We start from the raw sequence: 14,848 nt of genomic DNA on the forward strand, positions 1-14,848 counted from the left end.
ACCTACCTACAGATTGCTATACAGATGAGGTTTAGGATATAAAATGCCCTTCATAGATTGTAAGCCCTCGCGGGCAGGGCCCTCTACCCCACTGTGCCAGCCGATCACTGTTAGTATGATATGTACCTGTATATTTTGTGTATTGTATGTAACCCCCAAATGTAAAGCACCATGGAATTAATGGCGCTATATAAATAAACAATAATAATAATAATAATGATTAAAAGGGTTGTCTGGGACAAATATTGATGAGCTATCCTAAGAATAGGTCATAAGTATCAGATTCGACATCTGAAACCACCAGCAGTTCTCAGCAGTACACACAGAGAATGGAGCAGGAAGAACAAAGTCACTGCAGCTTAGATACCATTGAAGTGAATAGGAAGTGCAGTAACCTGGTCTGGTCACTCCACAGAGAACAGCGCTGTCTGCTTCCTGCTCCAATTTGCATGCATCAGCGGCTGAGAACTGCTGATCGATGGTGGTGCCAGATGACGGACCTTCACCAATGTCATATTAGTAAAACGAGGTTTCCCATAGCAACGTATCACAGTGCAGCTTTCATTTCGTATTCTGCTCCTAATAAATGAAAGCTGTTGTCTGATTGGTTGCTATGGGCAACTAAGGCAGTTTTGCTTTTAGACCATTTTAATAAAGCTGTCCGCTGCTGGAAACTGTAGTTCTCTGACAGCTGTCAGCTAGTAATAAAGTTACGCCTAAGGTTCATCCAGTGTGAGGGCCACACAGGTCAGACAGCGCCTGTGCAATTCACAGCCTAACCAAGCAAAACACCGGTAATAAAAAAAATAACAGGAAGTCCTGGCTCCTCCCCCTGCTGTCAGCCTGCTCCTCCACAGCCTATGAGAAGCCGCGCATTGCCCACACAGCTACAGGCAGCGACTTCATCGCCACTTCCGGGTGTGCCGCGCAGTGCACCCTGGATGTTGTAGTTTTCAGTTCAGGGCAGTATATAGCATTGAGCGGTTGTGAAAACTACAAGAACCGTGAGTCTGAGGGCGTAAAATGGACGTGGTTTGAGGAAAGGGGCTGTTACGTCTGTCAACGGCTCCGAAACAGAAGGGGCGGAGTAGCAGCTGGCGGCGAGCGGGGGTTGTGCTTCCGCATTGGAGACCGTTGCTGTTGCTGGTGGAAGGGCCGCCGGAGGATGAGCCAGCGGTGACCGGAGCCAGTGTGCAGCCATGTCTCAGCAGCCTCCTCAGTCCCCGGCACAGGCGCAGCAGAGGAGGAGGGATCGCCGCATCTTTTCAGGGACCTGTCCGGACCCCAAGTGCAGGGCCCGGCTCTTCTTCCCGGCTCAGGGGTCTGCAAGTATCGAGTGCACGGACTGCGGCCAGAGACATGAACAGAGACAGCTGCTGGAGGTGGAAGAAGTCACCGAGCCGGACGTGGTGCTCCATAACCTGCTGAGGAACGCCCTGCTCGGGGTGGCCGGGACCCCTAGGAGGAACACAGACATGGTTAAAGTCATGGGGCTCTCCAACTACCACTGCAAACTGCTGTCCCCCATCCTGGCCCGCTATGGCATGGACAAGCAGACTGGCAAGGCCAAGCTGCTGCGGGACATGAACCAGGGGGACGTGTTTGACTGCTCTTTGTTGGGGGACAGGGCCTTTCTCATTGAGCCAGAGCATGTTGACACCGTGGGCTACGGGAAGGACCGCTCAGGTAGCCTGCTCTACCTGCACGACACATTGGAGGACATCAAGAAAGCCAACAGCAACCAGGAGTGTTTCATACCCGTGCACGTAGATGGGGATGGCCACTGCTTGGTGCATGCCGTATCTCGGGCACTGGTGGGCAGGGAACTATTTTGGCATGCTCTACGGGAAAATCTTAAGAAACACCTGAAAGAAAACCTGGACAGATACAAAGCCCTCTTCCATGACTTCATAGATGTGGCAGAATGGGAAGACATTATTAATGAGTGTGATCCCTGGTTTGTACCTCCAGAAGGCGTCCCTCTAGGTTTACGTAATATTCACATATTCGGCCTTGCCAATGTTCTTCATCGTCCTATTATATTGCTTGATTCCTTGAGCGGCATGAGAAGTTCTGGGGATTATTCGGCTACTTTCCTTCCTGGATTGATACCAGTGGAAAATTGCAAAGGAAAAGATGGACAGCTCAATAAACCCATATGCATTGCCTGGAGCAGTTCTGGACGTAATCATTACATCCCTTTAGTAGGTATCAAAGGTGGTCCCTTGCCAAAATTACCCTTGAAATTACTTCCTAAAGCGTGGGGGGTTCCTCAAGATTTGATCCGAAAATACGTAAAGTTGGAGGAGGATGGTGGTTGTGTTATTGGAGGAGACCGAAGTCTACAAGACAAATATTTGCTGCGACTGGTTGCTGCTATGGAGGAGGTGTTCATGGACAAGCATGGTATCCACCCTAGTTTGGTAGCAGATGTGCACCAATATTTCTACAGACGAACTGGAGTCATCGGCATTCAGCCTGAAGAAGTCACAGCTGCTGCCAAGAAGGCAGTGTTGGAAAATCGCCTTTACAAATGCCTCATATGTGGTGCACTATCAGAGCTTCTGGTTCCTCCAGAGTGGTTGGCCCCGGGCGGCAAACTATATAACTTGGCCAAATCAACACATGGTCAGTTGAAGCCAGATAAAAATTACAGCTTTCCCCTCAATTACATTGTTTGTTCTTATGATGCAGTAAATGATATCTTAATACCTGACTTTACATTGAGCAATTTAACCAGTTGCAATTGGTGTCGTGGGAACTCGGTCCGCAGAGTGAGAAATGATTCATCCATTGTGTATCTAGATGGAGACAGAACTAACACTAGATCTTATGGGGGTAAATGTGGTTGTGGCTTTAAACATTACTGGGATGGTAAAGAATATGACAACTTACCTGAAGCATTCCCTATAACCTTAGAGTGGGGTGGAAGAGTGGTCAGGGAAACCGTCTACTGGTTCCAGTATGAAAGTGACACCAGTCTGAATAGTAATGTCTATGATGTTGCAATGAAACTGGTCACGAAGCACTTTCCAGGGGAGTTTGGCAGTGAAATTCTTGTACAGAAGGTGGTGAATACAATATTACATCAAACAGCCAAAAAGAATCCTGGTGACTATACCCCTGTATCCATAGACGGTGCTCACATCCAACGGGTGGAAGATATAAAACCAGAACAGGACTCTGACCCTCATTTACCAACAAAAATCATTCTTACAGGCCAGAAGGCCAAAACTTTGCACAAAGAAGAGTTAAACATGAGTAAAACTGAAAGGAAGCTTCAACAAAACATTACAGAGCAAGCGTCTGTAATGCAGAAACGCAAATCTGAAAAGATTAAACAGGAACAGAAAGGACAAATAAGATCTTCCTCTCCTGGTACAATCAGAGATGGTCCTTCATCTGGGCCTTCAACCCCCACAAAAACGCCTTACTCCCCGACATCCTCCAAAGAAAAGAAAATCCGCATTACCACCAATGATGGCCGCCAGGCGATGCTTACCTTAAAGTTCTCAACAACGTTCTCTGAGTTGCAGGAAGGTATAGCAAAAGAGTTGGATATTCCTCCGTATTTACAGTGCATTCGCTATGGATTTCCTCCAAAGGAGCTTCTACCACCAAAGGATGGCATGGAGAATGAACCTGTACCTTTACAACACGGTGACCGAGTGACAGTAGAGATTTTAAAGGCCAAAGAGAAACCTGTCCAGCACTCTTCTGCCCACTCGGCCCACTCTGTCACAGAGGAGGATTCTGCTGTGTCTATGAAATCTGTTTCTAAGGAGCTTCAAGACCAGATTGATAAGGAGATGTACTCCTTGTGTTTGCTGGCAACCCTTATGGGTAAGGGAATACACGGTCTTGTTGCATGACTTAACACTTTTCTGTTTTTATTTCTTGGGTGTATGTATTTGAATACGTAGGATGTAGAATAAGATGTCTACCACTGAACCATTTCGACTGCACCTTCTGTTCCCTGGCTTTAGATCAGAGGTCCTCTGCCAGTTACATCATTGGTTTCTGCATAAGTGCATGAGTTTGCTTCTTGGCTCCAGTTGTGTGTGTGTGTGTGTGTGGATAATGCATTTGCTCTTAATCACATTGGTATAAGATAGCGGAGCTGCTTCCGTGTTTTCTGCTGAAGTGAATATTGTGCCCTTTGGATGTTTGTCAGTAACTGATTCTAATGCAGAGAAGTATCTGTAGGTTAGATACACTTGAGACAGACTGACTTGTGTAAACCGGTTGTCCCATAACCTAGTGGATAACTGTTCAACATTTGTTCACTAGTGTCCCCCACTGATCAGCCATGGTGCACCCATGTTCTCCCTTTGAATGGAGCTGTGGTAAGACCCACACTATTCAATGTCTATGTAACTGAGCGCTGTTTCCATGAGTTCCATAGAGATTGAATGGATCACTAGCATACCTTTCACAGGGCACATGACCTCCAGTCTCATGATTGCTGGGGCCTCCAGCACTTCAACACTATTCTGTGCTGTGAAAGGTGTTTTCTAGTGGCAACAATTTTTTTTTTTTGGAAACTTTTACAGTTCCTCATCCATTCTATAACGTGATAGTGGCTTAGCTTCCTGAGTGTTGAAATCAAACTGGTGTCGGCCATTAGGGACGAGTCAGTAGGCCCCTAGGCACATTTAATCTAAGGCTAGTATCGCTATTTTATCCATTGGTCTGATTCATCATAGGGTCAGGACAATGGACAGCAAAAGTAATAGAATGATGGATGCAAACATGGGCAACACGGTGGCTCAGTGGTTAGCACTGCAGCCTTGCAGCGCTGGAGCCCTAGGTTCCAATCCTGCCAGGAGCAACATCTGCAAGGAGTTTGTATGTTCTCCCTGTGTTTGCATGCATTTCCTCCCATACTTCAAAGACATACTGATAGGGAAAAAAATGTACATTGTGAGCTCTATAGGGGAGCACAATCTACATTTAAATAAAAAAAAACTGATGGATGCAAACAGAGTACATACGATAAATGGAGGGTGCTCCTTCCGTATCTTTCATTTTATTACTTTTTCAGTGTAGCCTAATGTGTAAGACCAGCATAAACAATGAACGTTCCTATTGAATGGCAGCAAGCAGAGATCTTGAGGACTGTGAGGGAATGATACAGTAAATTAGAATTATTTATTTTAATTATTTTTTTATTTTTTTGTATTTTTGTTGAAAGGATTATCCAAACAGGCCTATCCTTAGCATAAGTAGTATTAGATCTGACTGTTGGCAGCTCCGTGGTCAGCTCTGTGAAGTGGTGCGGTGCTTCGGTGAGATCTGCATCCTCTTCATTGTTTACATGTGTCTGGACTTCGCTTGCACTGTCATTCAGCAGACTCTTCCACCTCTGCTACTAAAAATTCAGGCTAATCCCTTCCACACATTGCAAAAAAAATAATTTGCAGAGGAAATGCTGTTATTTAAAAAAAAACATTGCATTTTTGTAAATCCCAGCGTGTGAATTATATGTACAGAAATGCTGTGGTTTTCCGTATAGGTATAATAGAGACAGGTATTCTGCAGTGGCAAACTGCATTTTCGCTGCAATGTGGTCTTGGCCATTTACCACTAGGTTTTGGCTTTTTCTGCTTTTCATTTTCTCCCTTATTTCTTTCAGAGCTAAAATCTGCACTGCTTTCACTAGGTGTACAGGCTCTTGAGAGCGTCTTGAAGGGGGGTAGTTTCAAACGGTTATATCTTGGATGTTATAAAACCTAGAACAAAGCTTCTGGTGCCATATGGAGGATAAGGTTCTGCAGTACTTCCCATAAAAATTTACAGAGGAATCTCCAGTTGAAAACACAGCCAGATTTGGCATATTTGATACGTAGCTGCTCCTAATCCCATATGACTTCAGCGGATGATATCTCTGGAAAAATAGGTAGAAGTGCCATCTTTCATATGACACCAGCACAGTTCTGTTTTATGTTTGAGGTGACCCCCTTTCCAACCTCAGCTTTCCTGCATTGCACAAGAGTGCGTACACCTAGTGAAAGCAGTGCAAACATTTCAGCTGTCAACAGACAAGGGAAAGAATAAAGTAGCTCAGGATTTCACAGAGCTAGAAATTAATAAAGTATATTACAAAATATATTAATGGCATAAATACTGGCAAGAAATTAAATAGTTTGATAGCTTAGCTATGCCAGGTTCACACTAGCATTCGGATTTCTGTTCTTCAGGGGACCCGAATAATGGAAACCCTATCCGCTTAAAAAGCAGTTACCTGCGTACCCCATAGACTATAACGGGTCCATCAGGTTACTGTCTAAATTGGCAGAGAGAAAAGTCCTGCTTGCTTTCCTCTCCGCCTGTTTTAAGCAGAATGGGGGACAGAGTCCGCAAACACTAGTGTGAACCAACCCTTACACTTGAATCTGTATCTGGATTCTAGGCTAAAAAAAAATTCATCAGGGACATTTTGATACTTTTAGTTTTATTTGCTTGTGCAAAGTTCTGCCCCAAAACTAGACCAAATATGCCATGTCTGAATATTCTGTAGCTGGCAATCGCTGCACCTAGTGGATGAAAAGTCTTTTCTAGTTGTGATCACATGAGAAAGTTACCTGCGAGCTGTTGGGTAAGCTTGAGCTCTGGTTATCACTTGTGCTGTGACACATATACTTAGTGTAGCCTTGGGACCTCTTACATCACCCAGTGCTTGATCACCTGTAATACACATCTGGCACTGGCGTGTATAAACTTAGTACCAAGGGCAAATGTTGGTGCCTCTGACAGCCACTCGTAATGTTGCTTTCAGATATTCTGTATATTTAATCAGAAGCCGAAAAGTTTACGCTGTATTCAATCTTACACAACAACTTGGTGCACTGTTGGCTTCTGCTACATGTAACGGGGGTTATTGAAAGCCGTTTTATTCCGGTTTCAGTACTGTAAAATGTAGGTTTTTGGGTGGAAAATTCTGCAACAGAGGAGTCATGTCTGAAGTAGCTTTCTTGATAAAATGAGAACTACTTTTTGAAAGTGTACTTCTTGTAAGGTGCTGCAAGATGCATCTGATCTCAGGACGCAAAGATCCAATAACTTCCTGATCCTTCTGTCCTGACGTCTGCCATGGCCCCTATGCCCTTTACTGTAACCTGCATGACCTGCATGAGCAATGACAGTTCCTATTTAATCCAGCAGAGATCTTGTGATATTGCATGCCAGTCTTAAAGGGGGTTATTGAGTTTTTGATATTGATGGCCTGTCCCAGATACCTGGATGCCCGCAGATCACCTGTACCAAGACAACACAGCTCTTGGCAATGTTTACATATGCAAGTTGTTCTGCTCGCTCTGTGTACAGACTGTAGCATCGAATGTAGGTACTGCAGCACTGTCCCATTGAAGTCTAAGGATAGGCCATCAATACCAGAAACTGGCTATCCCTTTGATAAACAATCCGACTATTGCAGAGAACTAGAGATTTATGAAAAGTAATTTTTGTACAGTTAAAAAACAAAAATAATAATAATACTACGCCCCAAGGTTAAGCTGTCATGTAGCAGTTACTGAGTTATAGGACTGCAATACATGTCAGCAGTCACTAAAGTTGACTTACCTGTCATACATTATGTAGGACTTGTCTGTGTTGACATTTCCTTTTCATATATCTGTTGTCATATCTTGAAATGTCAACTTGCAATCTTTCACATACCTTGGGTCTGGCCAGTCTTGTCTTACAGTATTTTCAAGTAGAAAATGAGGCCTGTTCTGTACGGATGGTACAGAGGTGTTTGTCGGTCAGCCAAGTGTGTCATTGACTCTTGGCTTTACCCAGGAGAGATGCAGACCGAGCATAGACAGATTGCTCAGCAGAGACTGTCCATTATTACTTCATTCTAGCAATCCGCATATAATAGATATGATGTATACATCAATATAAAGGGAGTCAGTCGGGTCCCAAATCACTATTAGACTGAGCACAGGGCCACATGGGTCAATGAAACCAGTACCATCATAGCTATTGTCCGGGGTCTTATAACCACATTGCTGTGACCCCTATCTTATATTCATGCAGATTAGCAGTCGGGGGCACCGAGGGTGTGGATTCCCCAGCTCAAGCCCAAGGACTTATAGTCGGTGCTGTGGGCCAGAGAATCCAAGCCCCTGGTGCTCCAGACTGTTAATATGCATAATGAATAAAAGCTAAAATTCACAGCAGTGCACGGATTAAATTGCATGTAAGGTATGGTGGCACTGCCTAGTAAGGATTTGGGAGCCGACTGACTCAGCTTGAGAGAATCTGCTAAAGGAGTTGTGCCAAGCTTACAATTTGTCACCCATCCACATCATATGTATTAAGTGTCTGATGCTAGGTCACATGACCAACCCAGCTCTACTTCTGCTTGTGTGTAGAGTAGAGCTGGGTCAGTCATGTGACCACAGTCTAAGCGTCCTTACTGACTATATAAATCAGCTTTTGCTCTTTCGTCTGACCCTCAGTTGCAGCTGGTCCATTAGGCCTTGATGGAAACATTTTGGAGACTAAAGCCTTCATACGTAAAGTGTGTGTTTCCTGTAGCAACCTGTCGATCATTTTTCTTTTTCACCATTGCCCAGACAATAAAAAACTAGAATCCCGTTGGTGTGGGGAACATGGAGCACCTCTGTAGTAGGCTCTATGGGTCACATTTATCTCTTTGCTGCCCTTCGCAACAGATAATAACTCAGCTTTTGTTAATCCATTTCAGAAAAAGGACAAGACTATGATTATAAAATCAGGATCGTTAACATGAACAAAATCGCCTTGGTTATCCTGGTTGATGTTTGGTTTTGGTTAATTTTCAATGAATGGCCCAGTGTTACTATATAGTAGTACAAATAGGACAGAATACATGTGGTGTATAGAAGATGGCGAGCACCGATGCAAGGTCATTGCTGTAGCTGTCCCGGGTGCTTGTTGGTTTATACTACATACAGTCGCTTATCTACTCCGATGTCTTCTATAAGACCAGATGTTACGCTATGATTAGAAGTTGTTGACTCACTTTGGCAGCTTTCATGACCTCATTCATGTCCATCTTCTAGAAATATTAGGGCAGGTTCGCACGGTTTTTTTTTGTTTTGTTTTTTTTTTGTAGCTGATTTTTCATCTAGAAGAGAGGGAAGTGTTATGACCATGACCCTTGTAGGCTGAAAATGGAACAAAGCTATGGGGGTGCAGATCCTATAAGAGAGGGGGCACATCCTTATGTTAGGTTCACACTAGCTTTTGGTTTTCCATCATTCAGGTCCATATGGGGACTGCTTGAAAAGCTGTTACACGTGGAAGCCCACTGACCCCATAGATAATAATGGGGTCTTTCAGGTTTTCCGACTGTTTTGTACTGAAAACAACGGAGCGAAACATCCTCCCTGTAGGACTTTTTTCTCTCTGCCGGATTCTGCCGCAGAATCCCATATGGAGACTCCAACACAAGTGTAAATCCAACTTTGAGATTACTTAAAAACAAACAAAAAAAATCGCATTCTCAGAAAACACCTGTATTTAGTTGTCTTGTGGTTTTTGATTTTTTTCCTTTTTTTTTTTTTTTTTGTGCACCAGCCTCTCATGATACACAGATTGCGCTGCATTTTTTTTTCAACAGGTTAACTTTAAAGGGGTGTGCCATCAATGCAAATGACGATGAATAAACTGAATGCATTGTAGGCCTGGTTCACATCTGCGTTCAGTATTCCGTTAGGGTAGCCCACTTGGTATCCCCCAAACAGAATACAGAACACATTGACAAGTGGTGAGCTTATGAAAGCACATGGACCCCATAGACTATAAGGACTCGTTCACACGGGGCAAGAGGGGGCGGATTTTGGCGCTGAATCCTCCACAAAATCCGCCCCCTCACAATAGTGGTCTATGTAGACTGCTAGCGTTCTTTTTTTCCACTAGCTGTTTGTTCCTGCTAGCGGAAAAAAGAAGTGATTCCACCTCGCGGCAGCAACCTCCGTACTAGGCCCGTTCATGGAGCTGGAAGTCACGGCAAGTCGCATTTTGGTCCTATTCTGACGCGGCTTCCCGCATCAAAATCAAGACCAAAATACACGGTCCCGTGTGAACGGAGCCTTATGGGGTCTATGTGTTTTCCGCGCAGTATCCGCACGAGTCATGCAGAGAGGAAAGTAGTTCATGAAGTACTTTTCTTTCACCACGTTCCGCATGGAAAACACGTGGACCCCTTTGTAGTCTATGGGGTCCGTGTGCTTTCATAAGCTCACCGCTTGTCAATGCGTTTGGTATTCCGTTCAGGGATTCAGTCCCCAAGTGGACTCCAAAAGGAATACCAAACACAGATATGAACCAGGCCTTAGAGTAACTTTGTAAATTTCTCTATTGTTTATGATTAGAGATGAGCAAATACTATTTGAAACTCCCATTTCAAATAGCACGCACATATTGGAAAGAATGGACGCAGGGGGTTAAACGGCCGGCTGCCGGCAAAGTCTGCGTGCCGACCGCTTCCATTCATTCCTATGGGTGTGTGCTATTCGACACGGCCATTTCGAATAGTACTCACTCATCTCTATTTATGATAGTTCACTGAGAATTTTTTTTTCAATCTGCTTATAATAGCACCCCCTGGTCTTCAAAACATGTAAGTCTGTGCATGTCCTTTTAGTGAGACCCTCTTGGCCATGCATGCCCTGTAGTATACAGTATAGCTTCTGCTGTATCCTCAGTAAAAGCAGGGATATAATTTAGACTTGGCATAGACTGTCTCTTGCTTCTTCAAGAGAAATCTGCAGCATGTATAAGAGCAAAAGGGGGATATTCTGATACAGGCTTGAGACAGCAAGGGTATAGAGCAACTGGATAAGCTCCTGACCACTCCATGGTGCATCGTCTGCCTTCTCTCCGTCCCTGGTCCCGAGTGTTGCGGTCCTTATTTGATGGCTATCCCTTCACTGCTTGGATTCTGCACCACGAAGTCTACCTGTAAGCTAGGGATAATATATATCCAGTCTAAATGATATCCCTACTTCTTTCACAGAGGATACAGCTGACGTATTAATGGTATATATTCTGCTATGATTTTTCTAGTTGTCCTTCGAATGCCCTTGCCATAGCTGTATGACTTGTATATACTGTTGCCTGTATATACTTTCTACCCACAGGATGGACATTTCAGGACTTTTATATACCTCTTTAGCCTTACGATATGGGGGGGGGGGGGGGTTGTTCATGCATTGTATATTTGTATCTCTGAGAATACCAATAGCAGTCTTAAGAGGATACAGGAGACTCTGTGCTGTATTCTACTAGACCTGGATGACTGTCACCAGACCTTTACTAAAATGACACTGGGGGAGGCCATCACAATATGATAATAGAGATGTTACTGTGAAAAACCATTAATATTGTTACTTTAAAATGTATCTTCAGTTTACTTTATTGCCATTTGCATTGCTGACACAACCCCTTAAATAACTTGCTAGCCCTTTACCTCCGCAGGTTAGTCCTATCCATTAAGCGTCCCTGTGATGACTTTGCAGGTTTATGGCTTTTAATCTTTGACCATGATATGCATTACTTCCTATATTATAGCTGTAAATCATTTACCTTCTCCCGGAAATTAGAGTACATAAAATACTATATCAAAGGCAAATCTGATTCTATTTTCCTCTGTCTACATTGTCACGCTGTAATTCCCTTTTTACATTACTCTAATGGAGGTGAAGCTGTAGAACGGCTCCAATTATAGCGTTTTATGGGCTTCTGGAAGGACGGGGAGTTTCCAGCGTCACAATCCTTCAGGGTAATTGTACATAATCGGATGAGGAATCGCAGAATTGTGTATATCGAGGGGTGTCGTCATGCATCATGCTCGTATACCATCAAGGCTCATCATTCAGGTTTATGTTTTTCTTAGAGATAAGCAGATTGGGAGTTTTTTCATTGTCATTCAGTGTTTTTCTGCAGAATGCTGCCACTGATCTGCATTTCTATGCTTTTGTCTTATAGGAGAAGATGTTTGGTCCTATGCTAAAGGCCTGCCGCATCTGTTCCAGCAGGGAGGTGTCTTTTACAATATTATGAAGAAAAACACGGGTAAAGGGACATTTTCTAAAAAGGGATTTACCTATTATTAACCTTTACAATGTTATAAAACATAAAATCTGCAGAGCGGGCAGTGACATTGCCTCAATCAGATATCATGGTGGCCAAGTGGTAAGCACCAGGACAATATCTGCATGGAGGCTGGTGCAGGTCTGCCCCTAGACATAGGGGTATTTCTGTTATAGTGATGACCTATATTTAGGATAGGTGATCAGTATTCGATTGAAAGGGCCCTGACTTGTTCCAACAGTCATGTGATCCTTCTGCTGTTCAGTCCCATTCAAGTGAAAAGGCCTGAGCTGCTATTCCAGGTACAGCCACTGCACATTGTATGGTCTGGTGCCTAATTTACAGTGAAGCTGCAGCATTCACTTCATGGTGGCGGAGCAGGGCGTCACACCCTGATATGGATTGCCTTTCCTAAAGATAATCCTGGAATACCCATTTAATTTGGCCCTAGTGTGCATCTGAGACAAGGCGACAGGGACTGAGGTGAATGGTGTCTTTATCAGAGTACCTTACAACCTATAATGTGCATGTGTTCCAACTAGGTGTTAAAAGGATTTTTGGGGACCATATCAGACCAACTTCTTACAGGGGCTATAGCACTTGAGAAAGCGTCACCTTTCACTAATTGCTTTCAAGGAACTGCTCCATACATTTTGTACTGGTTGTGCCTTGTATTGCAGCTCCCATTCTAGTGAATGTGGTTGTAAGGATCAATTTATTTTTTTGTATCCAATTCTTACAGTAAGCCTTAAATATGATTGGCGAACAGCCACACATTTCAGCTATTTATGGTTTCATCCAGTCTCCCTATTATAGAGTGCACAAAGCTGGAAACAAATGGCTTTGTGCACTACATAATGGTCAGGCACTGTTACTGCAGCTCGGCTCACATTGATGTTAGTAGGCCTGGCCATTATATAGGACACGGAGCATCTGCTATCTCTATCATATGCACCACAGAACATCTGTCCCATCCACGGGCTGCCTGTCTGTTCTCTGCCAATCAATATTTATTGCCTATCCTAAGTATAGGATATGAACAAAATCCTGGACACCCCTTTAGGATGCAACAATGTGTGCCCTAGTTGCACCAAATCTTGTGTAATATTTTGCCTAAAGATGTTCTAGTCTTAGCAAGATAGTCCAGACCTGTCATCTAGCATCAGCTACTCTAATAAACCTGACACATTTTCAGACTGTTTATTAGTAAATGTGGACTCTTGGATCCTATTGGATATTCTGAAGAGGCCATGTTAGCTGCGGAAGCATTTTATTTTTCTAGATATTTCTTAGACTAGATTTGTTTGCCAATTTTTACTTTTTGTTTTTGATATGACGTATAGATGGAATTTTTTTAATTTTTTTTTACAATGTTTTATTTCTGTTTTTAGGAGTGGTTGATGGAAAACACTGCACGTTTCCTTACCTACCTAACAAAACATTTGTTTACAATGCGGCGGAAGACCGGCTAGAGCTGTGTGCGGATACTGCCGGCCATTTTCCTATCGGCCCCGAGGTTGAAGACTTGGTGAAAGAGGCCATGACTCAAGTGCGTTCTGAAGCATCTTCTAGAAGCAGAGAGTCAAGTCCTTCACACGGGCTGATGAAATTGGGTAGTGGTGGTGTGGTCAAGAAGAAGTCTGAGCAGCATCACAACGTGACAGTCTTTCAAGGCAAAGGTCACTCTCTAGGAACGGCCTCCACCAGTCCAGAACATAACCAGAGAACCCGAGCTACAGCGAAGCCTAGCACCACCGCCAGTCTCAATAGCACTGCACCATATTCTGATTCCTCATTCATGTCTGCATCCAATGATGGTGAGCTTATTAGAGTAGCTCCTGGAGTAGTCACTATGAGAGATGGTCGCCAACTTGACCCCAGTTTAATTGAGGCCCAGAGGAAAAAATTGCAAGAAATGGTTTCTTCTATTCAGGCTTCTATGGATAAGCACTTACGGGATCAAAACACGGAGCCATTGTCAGGATCTGATACTTCGCCAAAGAAGGGAGAATGGCTTTCCTCAAAGCCGATGGCCAGCCCTTCAAGGGTGAATGTAGACACAACTGTGGGACCTGTAGCACCTGCTGGTAATGTTGGGAGCTCTATAGCGTCATCATTATCTGTTAGACCTAAAGTTCAGTCTGCAGGTTCTACGGATGATCCGGAAGAGATGGACAGCCAGGACACAGATATAGCCAACATAGCTGAGCCTATGGATCATTCATGATTAGTCAAAGGTTTAATCTTGAGGAACATACATAAATATATATAAATATATAAATAAGATGGCTGGGCCACAGTTTGAAATAGTCCTTTAAAGATTTCTTGTACATTCAAAAGTATATTAAACTCCTTTTCGCTGCATGAAAATGTGTGTAATTTGGGGGAATAAAAAGCTTTTCATGGTTATTTTAGCTTTTAGATAATCGAAATAATCTGTAACTGATGGTGTGTGCATTTTTCACAAAATTGCTGCCTTTAATGCTGATGGGAATGTCCACTGCTGATACGCACAGTCTGAATGTGATGGCGAGAGACCATGAGAGTCTTAAAGGGGTTGTCCCAAAACCTTACACAGGATAGGTGAACAGTTTGCTGGGATTCCCACCAATCGTGAGAATGGCGAGTCCCATGACCCCCATTTTAATGAAGTAACAGTCGACCATTAACTGTATGGAATTGTCAGAGAAGGCGAGTACATTGCTTGTCTATCTCTGGCAGTCCTATAGAGTTACATGGAGTGCTCAACTGCTGTAGGTATAAA

At 43.6% G+C, this 14,848-nt stretch overlaps 1 protein-coding gene across 1 annotated transcript; it reads left to right on the forward strand.

Moving 5' to 3' along the window:
* Nucleotides 1–1,111: 1,111 nt before the first annotated feature.
* VCPIP1 (valosin containing protein interacting protein 1) lies at nucleotides 1,112–14,620 on the forward strand. Its single transcript, XM_075270388.1, has 3 exons — nucleotides 1,112–3,843; nucleotides 11,980–12,066; nucleotides 13,476–14,620. Exons 1-3 carry the CDS (start codon nucleotides 1,200–1,202, stop codon nucleotides 14,309–14,311), a joined length of 3,567 nt encoding a protein of 1,188 aa, XP_075126489.1. The 5' UTR covers nucleotides 1,112–1,199; the 3' UTR covers nucleotides 14,312–14,620.
* The last annotated feature ends 228 nt before the right edge of the window (nucleotides 14,621–14,848 follow it).

The sequence above is a fragment of the Leptodactylus fuscus genome, chromosome 4, assembly GCF_031893055.1.
Source record: "Leptodactylus fuscus isolate aLepFus1 chromosome 4, aLepFus1.hap2, whole genome shotgun sequence".
NCBI lineage: Eukaryota > Metazoa > Chordata > Amphibia > Anura > Leptodactylidae > Leptodactylus > Leptodactylus fuscus.